This window comes from Pelophylax lessonae, assembly GCF_965119305.1.
Source record: "Pelophylax lessonae genome assembly, chromosome: 7".
Classification (NCBI taxonomy): Eukaryota; Metazoa; Chordata; class Amphibia; order Anura; family Ranidae; genus Pelophylax; species Pelophylax lessonae.
The window spans coordinates 34,005,568-34,028,672 of NC_138774.1; the positions used below are offsets into that span (position 1 = coordinate 34,005,568).

At 44.6% G+C, this 23,105-nt stretch overlaps 1 protein-coding gene across 1 annotated transcript in view; it reads right to left on the minus strand.

The window, feature by feature from the left end:
- Positions 1–23,105, minus strand: part of GABBR1 (gamma-aminobutyric acid type B receptor subunit 1) — a 330,834-nt gene that overhangs the window by 110,856 nt on the left and 196,873 nt on the right. Inside the window, exons 17-18 of the mRNA XM_082263684.1 lie at positions 18,756–18,888; positions 18,503–18,619 (exon numbers count right to left, since the gene is read on the minus strand). Of these exons, the coding sequence (XP_082119810.1) occupies positions 18,503–18,619; positions 18,756–18,888 (250 nt within the window). The remainder of the gene's footprint in view (positions 1–18,502; positions 18,620–18,755; positions 18,889–23,105) is intronic.

Genomic DNA, 23,105 nt, shown 5'->3' on the forward strand with positions numbered 1-23,105 from the left:
CTTCCTGATTGGCCAGGAGGAGAATCCGTGTGACAATAGCGAATATTCATTCGCTTTTGTCACACAACAGGGTGGGCTTGGGGCGCAGTGCTCTGCACCCTGAGCCCACCCTTTTTTGAAGCCTATTACAGCCTCTGGCTTTAATCCCGTGCTTAAAAAAAAACCCCATTGCCTGGCACCCTGCATGTAGATTAGAGGGCCAGACGCGTAGATAGGGGGGGGCGGCGCCCCTGCGCCCCTAATGGACGGGCCGCCACTGACCATAGGTGATTGTGCTGCCCAGGCGAGAGCATGCGGGCGCCAATGAATTGGTAATGGCATCCCAAACCCATCTGTTTGTGGGCACCAAAATGCTTGGTACCGCAGTACCACGTGGTTGGAAGCAGCACGTTTAGAAAGTTCCAGTGCGTTTTTCAGCTCCTTCAAATAAAAATCGTTGTAGTAGACACCGCTGCTTAAGTGGTCCCCACTATTTTCCTGGGGTCCCATGCTGAGCGACTGCCCTTGCAAACACGTTTGGTTGACTGCTGCGCTTGGGAGCCATTCAGAGGATGCTTTGCATTTTCTCAATAAATGCAAAGCTTCATTTGATTGGACAAGGTGGAGAGCGTTATTATTCAAAACCCTGAACAAAATAAAGAGGAAAAATGTAGAGAACACATTCTATTCAATAAGTTGTATTATATGGAGAATACAACCGAAGGAGCAGGAACACCCTGAGGGCAGTGGGAACAGAGCCAGGAACTAAGCTGTGTAGGCAGGGCTGCTGTTAGAAATCAGGGGGTCCCGTACAGCCTACCCCCTGAAAATGTCAAGATAATATTTTAACAAAAAATACACTAAAATCATAATTAGCGGACACAAACATAACAGAGAACCTGTGTGAATTCGCCCTTTTTAATTGTTTTTTTTACATTTTTTAAAAGATAAAAATGTTTACAATTATTTTTTTTTTACAATTTTCTTATTACAATGTTTGTTATTTTTTTTTTTTTTACTATTTTTTTTTTTTTTTACGGGACAGGGAAGCCTGCAGAGCTGCGGGAGGGATGGCACAATGAAAGGGGGGCACACGGGGGGGGGGGAATCAGGAGCAGGCAGAACAGGGAGGGGGGATCGGTGTTGGAGAAGTAATTACAGGAACGATGCCCTGTGTCTGTGTCTCTCCCTGCAGCAGCTGAAAGCTGGCAGGAGGGGGAGAAACTGGCTTTCAGCTGCAGCAGAGAGCAGCACAGGTCAGGGGCTTAACTACAGGGGTTGCAACCGGGCCCCATGCTCCAGGGGGCCTGTGCGGCTCCCCTGTACACCTGGATAGGAGGGGCGGCGGGGGCAGCATGTAGAGAAATCACTGCCCTCCTTTTTCCTCCTGTAGCTGCAGGAGGAAAATGGAGGAGATTGGTTCCTCTGTATGCTGCCCCCGCCACTCCTCCTATCCAGTTCCCTTGTGTTCTGCTGTCTCTGGGCCCCTATGTGCTCCCATTGTCCCCCCCCCCACTGTGCTCCCCTGGACCCCCCCCACTGCGCTCCCTCCCCTCTCCTGCCAGCTGCTGCAGGGGATGTGTCACAATAGAGAACAAGGAAGGGGGTCGGTAAATATGTAATTTACCAGCTCCTTCCTTTTCAGAATGGACAGAGTCATAGTCAGTGACATTGTAAAGAAATAAAATAAAATGATAAAAAATAATACAATTAAAATACCAAAAAATAAAAACTACTGACACCAGTGGGTGAACTTCCAGGATCGCAAAGGTCACACTTGCGACCGGGCCCTGGCATTCCACCACTGTGGGGAGGCCCCAAGATGGCAGGAAGGGGGCCCACTGCAGAACTTGTGAAAGGGTCCCACTGCGGGACCGTAATAAAGGGCCCTGCAACAAGAGTAAAGGGCCCAAGGATCAGTGGGAAGAGCCCCAGGCTTGAAGGGAAGGGCCCTTAATGGTTTCTTGCACCGGGGCCCTGAAGGTTCTGGTTACGCCTCTGGCACAGGGCTTCTTTCTGTAATTGCCCAACCGCACTGATTCCCAATGCTGTTGGGGCCCCCCTGTGTCCCCGGGCCCCCTACAGGAGGACTGGGGGGTCCCCACCTATCAGCGGCCCTGCGTGTATGTCTTGCCACATACTAACGGATTAAATTTGTTACTAACAACAACTTACAAAGCCATCTACATCTCTGCCCCCAGCTACATCACTTATCTACAGATGAGATTACAGAAATAGTAGGACGGCCGCACACAAGAGTTGCACCAATACCCCCTTTTTTTTTTTGGCGAGTACAAATACTGATACTTTCGGTCAAGTACTTGCCAATACCGAATACCGAGACTTTGAGGTGCGATTTCAACCCTTACAAAATGAGTGTGCTCGATTCGCATTACAAAGAATCGCATGCGATTTGAACAGGAATGGGGGCCGATTCCTGTCCAAATCACACCGCTCCTGTGTGAATCCAGGCATGCCATAGTGATTTCAGCCTGGGTTCACACAGAAGAAGCAGTGCGGGAAACCACATGCGATTCGGACAGGAATCAGACCGCATTCTTGTTCAAATCGCATGCGATTCTTTGCAGTACGATTTGAGCCCATTCATTTTGTATGGGCGCAAATTGTACCCCAAAGTATTGGTTTTGGGCATCAGAGCATTTTCCCGAGTACGAGTAACCGTGAAAATACTCTGATCCCTACCGCACACCAATGTGTAAAGAAATCTGGTACTTTATTCAATCCTCTGGTGTTAAAAAAAATCATGGCTCACATAGACAATGCAGGGGGGTTAACGCGTTTCACGCACAAAGCAGACAATGCAGGGGGGTTAACGCGTTTCACGCACAAAGCAGACAATGCAGGGGGGTTAACACGTTTCACGCACAAAGCACTTTCACCCTGTCTGTGTGAGCCATGATGTTTTTTTAACTCCAGAAGACATCAACAGTGGCTAAGTGGTTAGCACTTCCACCTAGAAGCACTGGGGTCCTTGGTTCAAATCCCAACCATGGCACCACCTGCCTGAGTTTGCATGTTCTCCCTCTGCCAGGGTGGGTTTCCTCCCACGCTCCAAAGACATGCTGGTAGGATAAATGGCTTCTGTCAAAATTGGCCATAATATTTGTATGTATGAATGTGAGTTAGGGTCTAGGGACCGTAGACTGTAAGCTCATTGAGGGTAAGGACTGATGTGAATGTATAATCCATGCGTAAACTATTAGCGCCATTTAAGTACCTGTAATAAATCACTAACCTAGTCTCAAAATAGCAACCAAAGTGTTCTCTTCATTCCTACCAAGACCACCTGCTATCTAGCTACCTCCTGCCATGCTCAACTCTAGGACTACCCCTGAGCCTATCCCATACCTTGGTACTCCCTACCCCAATCTGTACAATTATCTCCTACTCTGTCCACTTTCAGAGGCCTGTCCTGCCTTCACCCAACAACTGTACTTTTATTTTCTCCATCAACTCATCCCCCATAGCTATTACCTTTTGTATCTCTTGACCCTCCCATTGAGACTGTAAGCTCTAACGAGCAGGGTCCTGTGATTCCTCCTGTATTGAATTGTATTGTAACTGTACTGTCTGCCCTCATGTTGTAAAGAGCTGCATAAACTGTTGGCACCATATAATTCCTGTATAGTAGTAATAATAACCAGGGCTTATTCTCTTAGGTGTAGGAACTCCTCCCTTCTGATTACCCTTCGTCTCTGCCCCCTACCCACCTCTAAGCACCGTCCCTTGGTTCCTCCCCTACCCACCTCTGAGCACCATCCCATAATTCCACCCCTACCTACCCCTGAGCACCATTCTTTTGTTCCACCCGCCTACCCACCTCTGAGCACCATCACTTGGTTCTACCCCCTACCCACCTCTGAGTACTGTCCCTTGGTTCCATTCCTACCTACCTCTGAGAAGCATCCCTTGGTTCTAACCCCTACCCACCTCTGAGCACCGTTCCTAGGTTTCACCCCTACCTACCTCTGAGCACCATTCCTTGGTTCCACCCCCTACCCACCTCTGAGCAGCATCCCTTGGTTCTACCCACCTCTGAGCACCGTTCCTAAAGTTCACCCTTACCTACCTCTGAGCACCATTCATTGGTTCCACCCTCTACCCACCTCTGAGCACCGTCCCATAGTTCCATCCCTACCTACCTCTGAGCAGTATCCCTTAGTTCTACCCCCTACCCACCTCTGAGCACCATCCCTCAGTACTACCACCTACCCACCTCTGAGCACCGTCCCTTGGTTCCACCTCTACCTACCTCTGAGCAGCGTCCCTTGGTTCTACCCCCTACCCACCTCTGAGCACCATCCCTCAGTTCTACCCCCTACCCACCTCTTAGCAGCGTCCCTTGGTTCCACCCCTACCTACCTCTGAGCAGCATCCCTTGGTGCTACCCCCTACCCACCTCTGAGCAGCATCCCTTGGTTCCACCCCTACCCACCTCTGAGCACCTTCCGTTGATTCCACCCCCCCCCCAACCCACCTCTCAGGACTGTCCCTTGGTTCCATCCATTACCCACCTCTGAGCACCATCCCTTGGTTCCACCCCCCCAACCCACCTCTGAGGACCGTCCCTTGGTTCCACCCCCTACCTCTGAGCACCATCCCTTGGTTCCACCCCTACCCTCCTCCCTGTACTACTCCTTTTTAAGAATACAGAACAAAGTATCATTTTGTGCTACTAAATAATTTTTATGGAATTTGATAGTCCCCACCCCAGCAACAATAGACCCCCTAGCAACAACAGATCCCCAAGCAACAATAGATCTCCCAGCAACAATATACCCCCAGCAACAAAATACCACTCCGGCAACAATAGACGCCCAGCAGAAACAATAAATCTCCCAGCAGCCAGCAGTAATAGACCTCTCCCTCAATGGAAGATCTCTCCAAGCAACAATTGACCCCCTCCACCAGCAACAATAGACCCCCCACACAAAAATAGGTCCCTACAAGCGACAATAGATCCCCCAGCAGTCAGAATCACTAGATCCTCCAGCACACCCCAGCACTCCTTACCATAATATACATTCAGTGCTGGAGGTGCTGGAAATGCGTTACCGCAAAAAAAAAAAAAGCCCTGATAATAACCATAAAAATAAAAAAAACAGCACGAGGCTCAGCCCAACGTTGGCCTTGGATTGGATTGCCCCTTTAAATCCAATTGGTCTACCATTCTCTGAGCTTATCCCTTATTCTGTACAGGCCTACAATATCAATGTAGGTAACGTATCCGTATAATAAACTGACATCATCTGTGCTACTTATAATCCAGCAGCATAGATCTGACCTAATAATGATTTGTAGAAACAGTTTGTGGATCTGTAAGTGGTGATGGCAGGCAAGCTGGTGGCCTTCAGCACTGCTGCATGACTTATGTATAATGTACTGTATCCATTTACAGCCAAAGCTCTTATATTATGTATGGATGGGATACATCTCATTCATAATTAAAGCTACAGCACCGTCCTGCTAGAACACGGCCAAATGAATTGAAAAATTATGAATGAAAAAAAAAAAAAAATACAGCTCCAGAACACGGCTCTATATATAACGCCGGTTTCTGGATGGTCCCCGAAAACAGCCAGAGCCAATCAGAGTGCTGAGCAGCCAATGGAAACTGGGATTGGCCCACGGGACCTTATTGTAAGAAGGTTGTAAAATTATTCCACTGACCATTTCCTTATCTATATACAGTGCCTTGAAAAAGTATTCACACCCCTTGAAATTTTCCACATTTTGTCTTCTTACAACCAAAAACTTAAATGTTTTGAGCTGAGCGAGCCGCTGAGAGCCTGGCCGGCCGCTGGAAACTGAAAACTATAAGCTGATTGGTTGTTTCAGGCAGCAGGGTTTTCTAAGTCACCACAAAGATGGAGTAGGAACTGCATTTTAGAACCTATAAAGTCCCAAGATTGAACCATATTTTCCTAAATCAAAAGAAGGGTAAATAGGTGTAAATTATAAATACAAAAATAAAAGGTGTTGACTTATCGGATCATGTAAAAGGTTTTATAAATAACTTTAATTATATGCACAGTTAAACTGTGAATGAAATTCAACAGCAGCAAGAAAGGTGCTTAAAGAGATGACGGAGACAGAATCAAGGGGGAGGTATACTGATCACATCACATTGGGGTGACAACGGAGAGGTATAATGATCACATTGGGGTAATAATGGAGAGATATACTGATCATATCACATCAGGGTGATAATGGGGAAGTATAATGATCACATTGGGGTGATAATGGGAAGATATAATGATCACATTGGGGTGATAATGGAGACTGGTTTAATGATCACATTGGGGTGATAAAGGGGAAGAATAATAATCATATTGGGGTGATAATGCAGAAGTATACTGATTACATTGGGGTGATAATGAAGAGGTATATGGATCACATTGGGGTGATAATAGAGAGATATACTGATCACATTGAGGTGATAATGGAGAGGTATATTGATCGCATTGGGTTAATAATGGAGAAGTATAATGATCACATTGGGGTGATAATGAAGAGGTATACTTATTATATTGGGCTGATAATGGGGAGATATATTGATCACATTGGGTTAATAATGGAGAAGTATTCTGATCACATTGGGGTAATAATGGAGAAGTATAATGATCACACGGGGGTTATAATGGAAGAGGTATACTGATCGCATTAGGGTGATAATGGAGAAGTTTAATGATCACATTGGGGTGATGATGGAGACATAGGTATACTGATCACTAGGGATGTAACGATATCGAAGATATCGCGATATCGTATCGTCGTGGTCGTCTTGATATCGTCGTGGTCGTGTCTCGATATCGTCGTGGTTGGGTTACAATATTAAAAGGACAGGTGTCCGTCAAAAAGCAAGAGGAATAAACACAGTCCCGCGGAACAAATCATTGTTAACTACATAGACCAGAGTTTAAGGATTTTTTTTACTGTTTTTTTTTTTTTTCTTGCAATGTAGATATTTTGATCTTTCTGATGAAAAACGTGAAGATAAGCTAAATGATAGGTCAGTGTTTTTTTTAAAGGCTTTTTGACTGACTATTTTATTTAAGTTTAAGTTATGTTCCTAAATACCAGTTTTAAAAGGCTGCCTTTATTTGCCTTGCACATTTAAACCTGACTTAAAGCGGAGTTCCAGCCATTTACTCACCTGTCCAAAGGTCCAGCGATGCGGCCGCCGGAAGCCTCGATCCTCTCCCTCGGCGCCGGCATCACTGCTGTGGGCACCCGGCTGTTACAGTTTGCGGCTTCACAGCCGGGTACCCACTGCGCATGCGCGAGTCGCGCTGCGCGCTGTGATTGGCCGGCAATCTTCTGGGACCTCTGACGTGTCCCAGAAGATTGCAGGGAGGGAGGGGGAGAGGAGAACTTCCGCTCAGGGCGCCGCGGCGCTCCGAGCGGAAGTGGGAGCGGGTACCTGTCAAAACTAGGTACCCGCTCCCCCCCCCCAAAAATGACATGCCAAATGTGGCATGTTGGGGGGTCAGGACTCCCTAAAGCGGAAGTTCCACTTTTGGGTGGAACTCTGCTTTAACTTGATCTTTGTTTGCACTAATAGGCAAAGGGAATTGCCGATTTACAATTGTTCTAGCTGCTTCTTAACTTGAACATTGCACAGAAGAATCAGTTATGCAACTAAATATTACTATACAGAATATTGATGTTCCTGACTACAACTTGCACTTTAAAAGCACTATGTGATCAGTGTTTTATGTTGTCATGGATCCATAAATACAACAATAAATTGCCTGTTGACTGGCAAAAGCAGAATAAATGTCGGTATTTTTTCACTATTATCATCACAAACACTATCATGAGCAATTTAACAATACCGTGAGCTTTTCCACAATATCGCAATAAATATCGTACCGTGAGGTCAATATCGAAATTGTATCGTACCGTGAGATTTTGATATCGTTACATCCCTACTGATCACATTGGGGTAATAATAGAGAGGTATAATGATCACATTGGGGTGACAATGGAGAAGTATAATGATCACATTGGGGTGATAATGGGGAAGTATAATGATCACATTGGGGTGATAATGGGGAAGTATAATGATCACATTGGGGTGATAATAGAGAGGTATAATGATCACATTGGGGTGATAATGGAGAGATTTAATGATCACATTGTGGTGATAATGGGGAAGTATAGTGATCACATTGGGGTGATAATGGGGAAGTATAATGATCACATTGGGGTGATAATGGGGAAGTATAATGATCACATTGGGGTGACAATGGAGAAGTATAATGATCACATTGGGGTGATAATGGGGAAGTATAATGATCACATTGGGGTGATAATGGAGAAGTATAATGATCACTTTGGGGTGATAATGGAGAAGTATAATGATCACATTGTGGTGATAATGGGGACAAATACTGATCACTTTGGGGTGATAATTGAAAGCTAAGCTGATCACATTGGTTTGTATTCTTGGTTATACTTGGCCCCCTGGCTTCCAAGGTGCAGGAAAGCGCCGGACATTTTAAGCTATAAGATTCAACAGCATGCAATCATCCATGTACATGAGGCCTTAATCAGTGCCGGAGCTCTCCAATCAGCAGAGAGCAGGAGCATGTGGTTTGACTCAGTAGAGGGTATGTTAAACCTCTACAGAGAGACCAGAGAGAGAGCAAGGGCCCCACTCTGCTGGCAGGGGACCGGCTTTTCTACTCTTTTTCTACTCAGAAAACCAATGGTAAGACTTTGCATAGCTTTTGATGCATCCTGGAACGCATGGAGCTGATTTTAACGAAAAATTCAGTTGGGCTTTAAAACCAATTTAGCAATTGCAGATCCTTCATTACCCTCCTCACAAGTTCCCTTTAAGCATCATGATCATTCAAATACGCCTCCAATTTAGAATAAAACACACACTGCGTCCTCATTCAAGGGCATAAATAAAACATCACTGCCTACTGGGCAAATCTACATAACAAAGTTAACACTGACTGCCACCAGTAATAAGCATAAAAAACAAGTAATAAGCATTGAAGAGACAAATAACACTGAGCACAATGTCCAAAGAGAATTTCAATACTGGAATAAGCAAGGGAAGAATCCGTAAAGGGGACCTGTCATGCTAAAACAAGCTGATATTCTTATCTTCTACCTTCATGATTTAGTAAGTCATTAAGCAGATACAAGTATGTGGGCAGTGAAGGCAAGTCCTGACCTGAGTACTGATTGGTGACTGATTTAAGCCCAGCAAATTTGCCAACGATATTCCCTATATTATAGCAAGTTTACTTTAAAGTCTAACTTCAGATTATTATTTTTTAGTTTTGAATAGGGGATGGGTAAAACCTCCAAGCTGTAATTTCTCACGTTTAATAAGTAAATACTCAAAAGTCCAAAACCGTAAAATACCACAATTGGTTCATGGGAAGATGCGCCTTCATCCTACGCAGATTTCAGATGTTCTATAACTTACACAATTAAGTTACCCCTGCTTACTATGCCTTGTTTATAGTCCCAGCATTCTAAATCAGTCCCAAAATGCATCGGCTATTTTGTCTTTCTCTTGCCTTGAACCAATTTTAGGCCTCGTTCACTTGGGACTCACCAATACGTTCCTAGTCTGAGGGCTATGTCTCCTTGCAAAGGGTTGCACAGGTGTTCCGTGTATCCCCATCCAGGAAGCCTTAATACTGTCCATTGGGATACAATGGCTGCATTGAAACGCATTGCATATTTTGTCTTTCTCTTGCCGTGAACCAATTTTAGGCCTCGTTCACCTGGGACTCACCAATACGTTCCTTGTCTGAGGGCCATGTTTCCTTACTCAGGGTTTCACAGGTGTTCCGTGTATCTCCATGCAGGAAGCCCTATTGTTGTCTAATGGGATACAGTGGCTGCATTGAAACGCATTGCATATTTTGTATTTCTCTTGCCGTGAACCAATTTTAGGCCTCGTTCACCTAGTACTGGAGGCCATATCTCCAGAAGGATATAGATACTCTAGAGAGAGTTCAGAGAAGAGCTACTAAACTAGTACATGGATTGCAGGAAAAAACTTACCAGGAAACGATAAAGGACCTTAACATGTATAGCTTGGAAGAAAGAAGAGACAGAGGGGATATGATAGAAACTTTTAAATACATAAAGGGAATCAACTCGGTAAAGGAGGAGAGCATATTTAAAAGAAGAAAAACTACCACAAGAGGACACAGTTTTAAATTAGAGGGGCAAAGGTTTAAAAGTAATATGAGGAAGTATTACTTTACTGAGAGAGTAGTGGATGCATGGAATAACCTTCCTGCAGAAGTGGTAGCTGCAAATACAGTGAAGGAGTTTAAGCATGCATGGGATAGGCATAAGGCTATCCTTCATATAAGATAGGGCCAGGGACTATTCATAGGATTCAGATATATTGGGCAGACTAGATGGGCCAAATGGTTCTTATCTGCCGACACATTCTATGTTTCTATGACTCACCAATGCATACCTTGTCTGAGGGCCATGTTTCCTTACACAGGGTTCCACAGGTGTTCCGTGTATCTCCATGCAGGAAGCCCTAATATTGTCCATTGGGATACAGTGGCTGCATTGAAACGCATTACATATTTTGTATTTCTCTTAGCGCAAACCAATCTTAGGCCTCATTCGCGTGAGCGCATCAATGCGTACCTCATGTGAGGGTCAAAAATACCTGCACAGGGATATACAAAATTCTTTGGCCTGATGAAACAAAGATTGAACTGTTTGGCCTAAATGGCAAGCGTCATGTCTGGAGGAAACCAGGCACCGCTCATCACCTGGCCAATACCATCCCTACAGTGACGCATGGTGGTGGCAGCATCTTGCTGTGGGGATGTTTTCCAGCGACGGGAACTGGGAGACTAGTCCGGATCGAGGGAAAGATGAATGCAGCAATGTACAGAGACATCCTTGATGAAAACCTGCTCCTGAGCGCTCTGCACCTCAGACTCAAACAGAAAAAATTAAGTGAGAGGTAAAGTTCAACCAGCCCCCACAATTAAGCTCCAAGGGGCGGAGCAAAATGTGTTGGGGGCATGGTCTGGCTAGAGTCCAGGCTGAGGCTGCAATTCATCTCACTTTGTGCACATTGGTTTGCTTAATAACATGCAACTTATGAACATTTCCTTTGGCAAAGGAATAGGACACTCCCTTGCAATATAAGAGCTCCTATACTCACCTCTCTGATGGCCGTGTCTTCTAACTCCCTCCATTCAAGCGCTGCACCCTCCATCAGTCTCTTTGGCATTCACCACTTTCACACCTTTTAGGGTGTCAGACCCCTGTATCCCCCAACCAGCACTATAGCTCCAAACACTTTACTCACCGCTGTGTCCTGTGGTGATGTAGGGATTGGAGGATGGAATCACAGTCTACAGTGCGGAATATGGGCATTTGGTGACCAAGGGAGGTTATAGCGCTGGACCCAGGTCCGGCGCTCCCGCTAGGCGAAATATGTGTCCCTGATTCGCCAGGATCGTCCAGAATGCTTGGACCAGAGTACCGGAGTACCGGAATGCTTGGACGAGAAGGAAGGTAAGTGACAAAGGCCACCAGAAAGGTAAGTACGAGCAGTGGCGGCCTGTCCATTGGGGGGCAGGGGCACATCCCCCCCATCCATGCATCCGGCCCCCTAATCTACATGCAGGGCGCTGGACGCATGGATTCCTTTTTTTTTTTTTTGAAGCACGTGATTAGAGCCAGAGGCTCTAATAGTCTTCAAAAAAGGGTGGGCTCAGTGGAAGTCTTTGATGACGAAACGCGTCAGACGTGAGTGCGCGGTCGCCTAGCAACAGAGGACGCCACGCCGTACTGTCCGATCCGGTCCGCTTGGCGCCAAAGCGGCCGGTTTGAAAGTGACAGAGGTGGATGGACGCTTATATTCATTTGCTTATGCCTGACTATTTCTTGTGCTTGTGAGTATATATGTGTGGGGAACGGGGGTTGTTTCAATAAACATTCTATACGGAATTACACTATGTATCCCCTTGTTATACTTGCATCCACATGGTGACATGAGCGTACAAGATAAGGTTTCGCATTAAAGAGCCAGGCGGTGGTGGCTATCGGTCTGAGTGGAGGAGCCAGCATTGATATGTACATGCCTGTTTATATCCTTGATTTGGTGAGTTTCCAATCTGATGGGTGATCACGGCTTGCTGGTGGTGGCACACGGACAGTATTATTAGCCGCACTCTTTTCCATGGTATTACTGCACGGGTACATGGGACTGTACTTTGGCCGAATGCTTACCTTCACATCAGCAGGAGTTTTGACCACTGATGGACTTTGAATATTTTAGTTTTTTACTATTTCCAGCCATTATCTTTTAAGCACTTATTATTTATAATATTTATGTTTTAGCGCCGCTAGTGTTACAAATTGGTTCATGTAAGCTGTATTTGTTGCACCCTATTTCATATATATATATATATATATATATATATATATATATATATATATATATATATATATATACAGTGGGTACGGAAAGTATTCAGACCCCCTTAAATTTTTCACTCTTTTTTATATTGCAGCCATTTGCTAAAATCATTTAAGTTCATTCTTCTTCCTCATGAATGTACACATAGCACCCCATACTGACAGAAAAACACAGAATTGTTGACATTGTTGCAGATTTATTAAAAAAGAAAAACTGAAATATCACATGGTCCTAAGTATTCAGACCCTTTGCTCAGTATTTAGTAGAAGCCCCCTTTTGATCTAATACAGCCAGGAGTCTTTTTGGGAAAGATGCAACAAGTCTTTCACACCTGGATTTGGGGATCCTCTGCAATTCCTCCTTGCAGATCCTCTCCAGTTCTGTCAGGTTGGATGGTAAACGTTGGTGGACAGCCATTTTTAGGTCTCTCCAGAGATGCTCAATTGGGTTTAAGTCAGGGCTCTGGCTGGGCCATTCAAGAACAGTCACGGAGTTGTTGTGAAGCCACCCCTTCATTATTTTAGCTGTGTGCTTAGGGTCATTGTCTTGTTGGAAGGTAAACCTTCGGCCCAGTCTGAGGTCCAGAGCACTCTGGGGAAGGTTTTTGTCCAGGATATCCCTGTACTTGGCCGCATTCATCTTTCCCTCGATTGCAACCAGTCGTCCTGTCCCTGCAGCTGAAAAACACCCCACAGCATGATGCTGCCACCACCATGCTTCACTGTTGGGACTGTATTGGACAGGTGATGAGCAGTGCCTGGTTTTCTCCACACATACCGCTTAGAATTAAGGCCAAAAAGTTCTATTTTGGTCTCATCAGACCAGAGAATCTTATTTCTCACCATCTTGGAGTCCTTCAGGTGTTTTTTAGCAAACTCCATGCGGGCTTTCATGTGTCTTACACTGAGGAGAGGCTTCCGTCGGGCCACTCTGCCATAAAGCCCGATTGGTGGAGGGCTGCAGTGATGGTTGACTTTCTACAACTTTCTCCCATCTCCTGACTGCATCTCTGGAGCTCAGCCACAGTGATCTTTGGGTTCTTCTTTACCTCTCTCACCAAGGCTCTTCTCCCCCGATAGCTCAGTTTGGCCGGACGGCCAGCTCTAGGAAGGGTTCTGGTCGTCCCAAACGTCTTCCATTTGAGGATTATGGAGGCCACTGTGCTCTTAGGAACCTTAAGTGCAGCAGAAATCTTTTTGTAACCTTGGCCAGATCTGTGCCTTGCCACAATTCTGTCTCTGAGCTCTTCAGGCAGTTCCTTTGACCTCATGATTCTCATTTGCTCTGACATGCATTGTGATCTGGAAGGTCTTATATAGACAGGTGTGTGGCTTTCCTAATCAAGTCCAATCAGTATAATCAAACACAGCTGGACTCAAATGAAGGTGTAGAACTATCTCAAGGATGATCAGAAGAAATGGAAAGCGCCTGAGTTAAATATATGAGTGTCACAGCAAAGGGTCTGAATACTTAGGACCATGTGATATTTCAGTTTTTCTTTTTTAATAAATCTGCAACAATGTCAACAATTCTGTGTTTTTCTGTCAGTATGGGGTGCTATGTGTACATTCATGAGGAAGAAGAATGAACTTAAATGATTTTAGCAAATTGCTGCAATATAACAAAGAGTGAAAAATTTAAGGGGGTCTGAATACTTTCCGTACCCACTGTATATATAACATTACATTTCAATAACATTGTATCTATATACCTAAACATGGTATACAGTACCACAACCAATCTCAAGTTTATGTATAATCCAATTAATGAATCTCGTGGACTTTAATAATGCACTTGTCGCTGAGAGTTGCCCACTGGATCTCTCAATATAACCAGGTGGGTTCTCCCTATTACATAAAACACCCACACTACAGCAATATACCATTTAGTAATTAATAAAAAAAATATATTCTAAATTCATTAAGGCTGCATTCACACTTGAGCGTAGCGATTTTTACCGCGATTTTTACCGCGATTTTACCGCGATTGACATCTATCAAAAACGCTGGTAATCAGCCCAAAAAGAAGCTCATGTACTTTTTTCAGCTACAGGCATTTTGCAAAACGCTCAGATGTGAACAGGGGCCATTTAAATGAATGGGGTTTTACTTGTTGGGCGTTTTGGAAGCGTTTCTTTTGAGCGTTTTTGGAGCTGAAAACGCCCAGGTGTGAATGGAGCCTTAGAGAATGTGAACAATCCACGAATAAAGCGATAACAATATAGAAATATAAAAAGAAACATTTTCAGTCTACGTGTTAATAGAATGTGAACAGTTGTAAAAAACTTAATAAAAAGTCCAAAAGGATGTGAAAAATCATACAGGATCAAAATAAAATCATTTCATAGGACTGTCCAGTCCAGGTCCGAATTTCGGAATCACAACAGTAAAGAATTTTATAAAATCCAAAATGATAACGAAACGAAATACAGAATACAGAATACTTTAATAATCCCAAAGGGAAATTGTTGCAACACAGACACACTAAGGAAAGACAACACAAGATCACAACAATAACCTGAACAAGATACAAAAAAAAATACCAATAACAGCCATTGGCACCAAATAAAACAAATTAAAACTACACTACAAATAAAACGTTCAATTAAAACATAACATAGAATAAATAACAGATTAAAAAAACAGACAATCAAACTACCAAATGCAAATAATAAACCACTTTCTCTAACACTGCCCCAAATAATAACCAACACAATACCAACCTACTATAAAAACAACACAAAATCCTTATCCTAAACCAGAATAAAATCTTCACCTCCAGCCCTCACAGAGAAGAATTAAATAACTTGATGGCCACGGGCAAAAATGATTTCCTGTGTTGCTCTGTGGTGCATCGTAGTTGTAACGATCTGTGACTGATAATACTCCGCAGACTGACCAGCGTATTGTGGAGTGGGTGTGAGAAGTTTTCCAAGATTAAACGGAACTTGAACAACATTCTCTTCTCCAACACTGTTTTAAAAGACTCCAATTTCAATCCAACAACATCACTGGCCCTGCGAATGAGTTTGTTAAGTCTGTTGGTGTCGGACACCCTAAGCCTGCTTACCCAGCATGCCACTGAATAAAGGAAAGCGCGGCCACCACAGACTTATAAAACATCTTCAGCATCGTCCGGCAGATGTTAAAGGACCTCGGTCTCCTCAAAAAGTAGAGGATATCTGACTAAGAATTCGAAAATGCATTCAAATTTGAATTTGAAAATGATTTTGAATTCAAAAATAAATTTCAATTCGAAATGGAAACATATTGCAATAAATACAGTGATAAAAGTGAAATAAGATGATGATTCCTACTTAGGCTGCTTAATAGAATAGAAAGGAATAGAATAGATTAAAATGGAAAATAAAAGAATAGAAAAGAATGGAATAATACAAGAACTGAAGAGAGTAGAGTAGAGTAGGAGTAAGAGTAAGAGTAAGAGTAAGAGTAATGGTAAGAGTAAGAGTAGGAGTAGGAGTAGGAGTAGGAGTAGGAGTAGGAGTAGGAGTAGGAGTAGGAGTAGAGTAGAGTAGAGTAGAGTAGAAGTGGAGTAGGAGTAGAGTAAGAGTAGGAGTAGAGTAAGAGTAGAGTAGAGTAGTAGAGTAGAGTAGAAGTGGAGTAGGAGTAGGAGTAAAGTAGGAGTAGAGTAGGAGTAGGAGTAGAGTAGAAGTAGGAGTAGAGTAGGAGTAGAGTAGGAGTAGAGTAGGAGTAGAAGTAGAGTAGGAGTAGAGAAGGAGTAGGAGTAGAGTAAGAGTAGGAGTAGAGTAGGAGTGGAGTAGGAGTAGAAGTAGGAGTAGAGTAGGAGTAGGAGTAGAGAAGGAGTAGAGTAGGAGTAGAGAAGGAGTATGAATAGGAGTAGGTGTAGAGTAGGAGTAGGAGTAGGAGTAGAGTAGGAATAGGAGTAGGAGTAGAGAAGGAGTAGGAGTAGAGAAGGAGTAGGAGTAGAAGTAGGAGTAGAGTAGGAGTAGAGAAGGAGTAGGAGTAGAAAAGGAGTAGGAATAGGAGTAGGAGTAGGAATAGGAGTAGAAGTAGGAGTAGAAGTAGGAGCAGAGTAGGAGTAGAGAAGGAGTAGAGTAGGAGTAGGAGTAGAAGTAGGAGTAGAGTAGGAGTAGGAGTAGAGAAGGAGTAGGGGTAGAGTAGGAGTAGAGAAGGAGTAGAGTAGGAGAAGGAGTAGAGTAGGAGTAGGAGTAGAGTAGGAGTAGAGAAGGAGTAGGAGTAGAAGTAGGAGTAGAGTAGGAGTAGAGTAGGAGTAGAGTAGGAGTAGGAGTAGAGTAGGAGTAGAGAAGGAGTAGAGTAGGAGTAGTAATAGAGTAGGAGTAGAGAAGGAGTAGGAGTAGAGTAGGAGTAGGAGTAGGATTAGGAGTAGGAGTAGAAGTAGGAGTAGAGTAGGAGTAGGAGTAGAGAAGGAGTAGGAGTAGAGTAGGAGTAGAGAAGGAGTAGAGAAGGAGTAGAGTAGGAGAAGGAGTAGAGTAGGAGTAGAGTAGGAGTAGAGAAGGAGTAGGAGTAGAAGTAGGAGTAGAGTAGGAGTAGAGTAGGAGTAGAGTAGGAGTAGAGAAGGAGTAGAGTAGGAGTAGTAATAGAGTAGGAGTAGAGAAGGAGTAGGAGTAGAGTAGGAGTAGGAGTAGGAGTAGAAGTAGGAGTAGAGTAGGAGTAGGAGTAGGAGTAGAGAAGGAGTAGAGTAGGAGAAGGAGTAGGGTAGGAGTAGGAGTAGAGTAGGAGTAGAGAAGGAGTAGAGTAGGAGAAGGAGTAGGGTAGGAGTAGGAGTAGAGTAGGAGTAGAGAAGGAGTAGGAGTAGGAGTAGAAGTAGGAGTAGGAGTAGAGTAGGAGTAGAGAAGGAGTAGGAGTAGAAGTAGGAGTAGGAGTAGAGAAGGAGTAGAGTAGGAGTAGTAATAGAGTAGGAGTAGAGAAGGAGTAGGAGTAGAGTAGGAGTAGGATTAGGAGTAGGAGTAGAAGTAGGAGTAGGAGTAGAGTAGAGAATAAAAATTTAAAAATTCTAATTTTCCCATTTAAAATTTGAATCGATTTGCAAATAACAAATATACACAATTCCGTTTAGGGATCATTCTAACATAACAAATAAGATAAAATTAAATAATTAACTTAAAGCGTAACTCCACTTTTGTTGAGGAAAAAAACATTCCCCTCTGGGTGATCTCTGTACATTACAAGGATTTTAACAAACTTTGTTGCAGATTCCTACCTTTTGTTATTCATAAAAAATCATTGTTTGTTCCTCTGTGCCTCTGTGCTGAGTGGGTGAAATGGGAGTGGTTTCATAATTATCTATCAGGTGTGGCAGCTGCAGGGCTCTAATGAGGGAAGCTGCTGGGCCTGCATCCCTTTAGATGTGTTCCTATTGGGAATATCTCACCAAAAATTAAATTTTTATTGCAGGGGATGCCGGAAATCTGACTTGTATCTTAGGCAGACTTCTGTGAAAATTGGTGAGCCAATCACACAAGCAGGACATTATGTTTCTGGGGTGTGGTCAGTATAAATTCTGTGTACAGAACAGCTCCAGGTGGCCATATTGCATTGCATTTTCAGAAAATTACAACAGCTGCAGATTGAAAAGGAAAGGTCATTTTTAATAACATTCAATTACAATATGATTTGTGTCGCAATTGTATACGCTATATTGTTTTTTCTTTATTTGCTATTTTCTTTCCCAGGAAAGTGGAGTTACCCTTTAAGGAACTTATCCGAAAAAGAAACCAAACAATTTTTTCCATCCTGCACATCTCTAGTTTCAATACAGCAGCATGTAGATGCAAGAGGCCACCAAAAGATCAACGTGATTCACAAGTCAATATGTTCATAGAGTTTCAGCCAAAAACCAAAAAAGAATATTTGTCTGCCCAGCAAGAAAACAAGACACTAGTATATAACAATCCGTACAATGTATCCAATAATGATTTTTGCTTTTTTTTTAATCATTGTGATTCCCAGTTCAATCCATTGTCAGAGGCCAGAAATTAAAGAAAGCCAGTAAGTGCCTTCAAACACAAAACGGGATTTCCACGGTTTCCCACACACCATTTAACAAAGTTTCCCAGCCTACCTTCCTCCTCTCCTTCTTGTCGTCTTTCTTGGTAAACGCCGTATGGATCCACCAGATTTTGGTAAACATACTGCCATAGGCCAAGCTGAAGCCAAGTCCCAGAAGCCAGAGTCGAGCCTGGATGATGTGGCCAAACCAACGATAGACAGGAGAGCGGAGCATAAAGAGAAGATAAGAGGCATAAGAAGCAAAATAATACATGACACCTGCCATGTGTATTCTGAAAGTCTCCTGCAGGCTGGTATTAGCTCACCTGGCACACTAAGGGGAAGTGCCATGTCTCTATGTGATGCCCATCCAGACCAAGTGGGAAGACGGCAGCGAGAGCCAGTATGCATCCTGCTGCTGTAACGTCGTTTAGGTGTGGCTGTGAATTTTGGATGTACCTGAAGGAAAAAGAGAGAGCCAGGGTTTAGTGATCTTGAAAACTTCACCTAGACCTGCGCTATCCTGCTTAAAAGTCATGGACACAGCCGCACAAAAAAAAAACTCTATTGGAAGACAAGAGATGCCTTTGTCTTAGCAACAGAAGAAGCCTGCGTCCTGGTAACAGAAGAAACTAGGTGGCTTCTCTGAGCAGCTGCCGGCATGCTACCAAAAGCTGCCTGAGTCCTAGCAACACAAGATGCTAGGCCGCTTCCTTGACAAGCTGCCTGCATCCTAGCAATAAAAGGATGCTAGGCAGCTTCCTTGACAAGCCACCTGCGCCCTAGCAATGGACGGATGCTATGCCACTTTCTTGACAAGCCACCTGCACACTGGCAATGGAAGGATACTAGGCAGCTTCCTTGACAAGCCACCTGGGCCATAGCAATGGAAGGATGCAAGGCTGCTTTCTTAACAAGCCTCCTGCGCCCTAGCTATTGAAGGATGCTAGACTGCTTTCTTGAAAAGCTACCTGTGCCCTAGCTGTTGAAGGATGCTAGGCCGCTTCTTTGACAAGCCACCTGCACCATAGCAAGAAAAGGATGCTAGGCAGCTTCCTTCACAAGCCACCTGCGCCCCAGCAATGAAAGAATGCTTTGCCGCTTTCTTGACAAGCTGCCTGCACCCCGACAATGGAAGGATACTAGGCAGCTTCCTTGACAAGCCACCTGCGCCCTAGCAATGGAAGGATGCAAGGCTGCTTTCTTAACAAGTCACCAGAGCCCTAGCAATAGAAGAATGCAAGGCTGCTTCCTTGACAAACCCCCTGCACCCTAGCAATAGAAGAATTGAAAGGCCGCCTGTGCTCTAGCAATGGAAGGAAGCTAGGCCTTTTTCTTGACAAGCCGCCTGCACCCTAGCAATGAAAGGATGCTAGACCGCTTCCTTGACAAGTCGCCTGCACCATAGTAATGGAAGGATGCTGGGCTGCTTTCTTGACAAGCCGGCTGCTTCCTAGCAATGCAAGGAGGCTAGGCCATTTTCTTGACAAGCCAGCTGCGCCCTAGCAATGGAAGGATACTAGGCCACTTTATTGGCAAGCCAGCTGCGCCCTAGCAATGGAAGGATGCAAGGCTACTTAGTAGACAAGCTCTTTGCACTCTAGCAATGGAAGGATGTTAGGCCTCTTCCTTGACAAGCTGCCTACACCCCAGCAATGGAAGGATGCTAGCCTGCCTTTTTGACAAGCCGCCTGTGCCCTAGCAATGGAAGGTAGCTAGGCCATTTCCTTGACAAGCCCCCTGCACCCTAGCAATGGATAGTAGCTAGGCCATTTCCTTGACAAGCCAGCTGCGCCCTAGCAATGGAAGGATGCTAGGCCGTTTCCTTAGAAAGCCGCCTGCACCCGAGCAATGACAGGTAGCTAGGCTGTTTCCTTGACAAGCCAGCTGCGCTATAGCAATGAAAGGATGCTAGACCACTTTCTTGGCAAGCCAGCTACGCCCTAGCAATGGAAGGATGCTTGGCCACTTCCACTGACAAGCCGCCTGTGCCCTAGCAATGGAAGGATGCAAGGCTGCTTCCTAGACAAGTTCTTTGCACTCTAGCAATGGAAGGATGCTAGGCTGCTTCCTTGACAAGCTGCCTGCACCCTAGCAATGGAAGGATGCTAGGCTGCCTTTTTGGCAAGCCGCCTAAGAGCCGCCTCCCGATGACGTCATCTGGCGGCCACGCCCCTAATGGCTATATAATAAGCTGCAGAGACCGGAGACCGGCATAATCGCCGGAGATGTCGTGATTACTAATTGGAGTCAGGGGCGTAACTATAATTCAGTAAAAGTCTGACGAGGCCCCACAGCGTCATGCCACCATGACGTCTGGCAGTGACAGTTGGGACAATACTGTGAATCAGTGGTTGTTAACTTATGAGCTAAAGGGAGCCTCAAATGCGGCCCCTGCAATCACCAAAGGACCGCACCTATTGTTTGATAAATGTAATGCTAATGCTTGAGAGGACTGTCAGAAACTGCAGACCTAACAAATGGAGGAAATGAGGGTCAGAGCATGAGGACATGCTATGTTTTTGGCTGGGGATATGCTGCAGAAGACAATGTGAAACTGGGAAGATGTTACATGAGGCTAGTAGGCATCACTGCTATTTCCCTAATCAATGTTTCTGACTGCTAGGGGCCACACATCATGCACCAAAGGGCTGCATGCAGCCCTCGGGCCACAGGTTGGGCACCAGAGGTGTAAATGATTTTGATATAAAGTATGCCTAAATAAAGGACAGATAGCATGAGAGCTGTCTGCATGGTCCGTACACTTCTGGCAACCAGAGCTGGGAATAGAATTTGACAGGGGAAGAGCAACAGCGTAGGGAATTAATTAAATTACAATTAATTAATTATTTAAAGTTACCATTCAGCATTTTTCAGCATTGACTGATCAATCTTGGGGTATAATATCTTAGAACTTTAGCGTGAATTCTAAGACCTTCCACTTTGCACAGAACTGAGTCTTGCAGAGGATAGTCAATAGAATAAGTGTGGCAATGTGTTCAGGATCTCCGGCTACCAATTATCAACACAAACAGCCTATTGTTCTCAATTCGCATTGATATTAAAGAATCAAGAGGGTTACCTTTGTGTATATAAATAATTATAAATTATGCATAGAATACGGAATCTTTTAGTACACGCTTCACTGAAGTACCATAAGGTCTCCACTCTTACTGTGCCAGCATCCCCCCTCCCCCACCCAATCTGCTGGCAGAGAACCCGGATTTTTACTTTTCAGAAATTTAAAATAAAATTAGAATTGAAGCGTGTTAATAAGACACCCCTACCCCCGTATGACAGCATGTGACCTGGCCAATTGACCACTCTGATTTGTGGTAAGGCAACAATATGGGAACACCTGCCCAGTAACATCAGAAACTGTATGGTGCCTATAATACAGTCCAGGGCCAGGACAAGGGGTGGGCAGGAGGGAAAGCTGCCCTGGGCACTGAAGTTTTATGTGAGGTGGGGGGCACCACAAGAAGATTGGAGGGGATTTGTGTTGAAAAGGTAAATTTGGGGGGGGGGGGGCAGCAGGGAGTAATAATTATCATAGGAGGACAAATTTGAGGAGATGTGCTAGGAGTGGTGATTTGGGGGAAGAGGCGGGGGGGATTTGTGTTGGGAGGGGGATTTTTTTTTCTTTTTCTATCAAAGTAATATGGTAGAAGGGAAATTTTTTTTGAGGGTGGGGGGATTTGTGCTATTAGGGATGATTGTGGGGTATTTTTGCTAGAAGGGGAAATTTGTGGGGGGATTTGGGCTAGGATGGGGGATTGGGGGAGAGGAACTTGTGCTGGAAGGAAAGAGGGGGATTTAGAGAAGGGGGGAGGATTTGTGCTTGGTGGGGAAATTTGAGGGGTGGAGGATTTGTGCTAGGAGGGGGACTTTTTTTGGGGGGGGGGGATATTTGTGCTAGGAGGAGGGGGCATTTATGCCTTGGGGGTGAGAATTAAGTTTAGTGCTCAATTCTTTTTTGGGTGGGGGGATTTTTGCTGACACATATTGCTAATACATCTTGGGGGGGAGGCACAGTTTGGCTTGTTCGCCCTGGGCTCCAGATGACCTTGTCTCAGCATTGATACAGTCTGACAGCTATTGGAAGTGTAACTGACATCAGACATTTTTTCATTTGAAGTGGATGCATGCTAAGTAATGTGTCAGTGAATGACTTTCATGTGTTTATTACCTCTTGCAGGGATCACAACACTCCCCCTGACAATACTTTTATCCACTCTTCTCTATAGCCTCTGCTGCAGCCTCCAACGTGTGGCTTTCTGTAATGCTACAGTGTACAGCAGGGGTCTCCAAACTATGGCCCTCCAGTTGTTCAGGAACTACAATTCCCATCATGCCTAGTCATATCTGTGAATGTCACATTTACAATGCATCATGGGACGTGTAGTTCCGCAACAGCTGGAGGGCCGTAGTTTGGAGATCCCTGGTGTACAGTTTGCTTACTGGGGGGGGACTGGGGAAATGCTTCCCCCTGCCTGCATCAGACTGATGACATCAGACTAGGTAAAATCCCTAGACTGGAGCTGAAGGATGTTTTTTTTACCCCTTGGAGCCGGCACCTCCTGGCCCTTTAAGGGATTTCAGATACCGGTGAAGTGGGGTGGGGTTTATGATCATGTGACCACCATGATTGGCTTTCTGTTACTGTGCCGGGAATG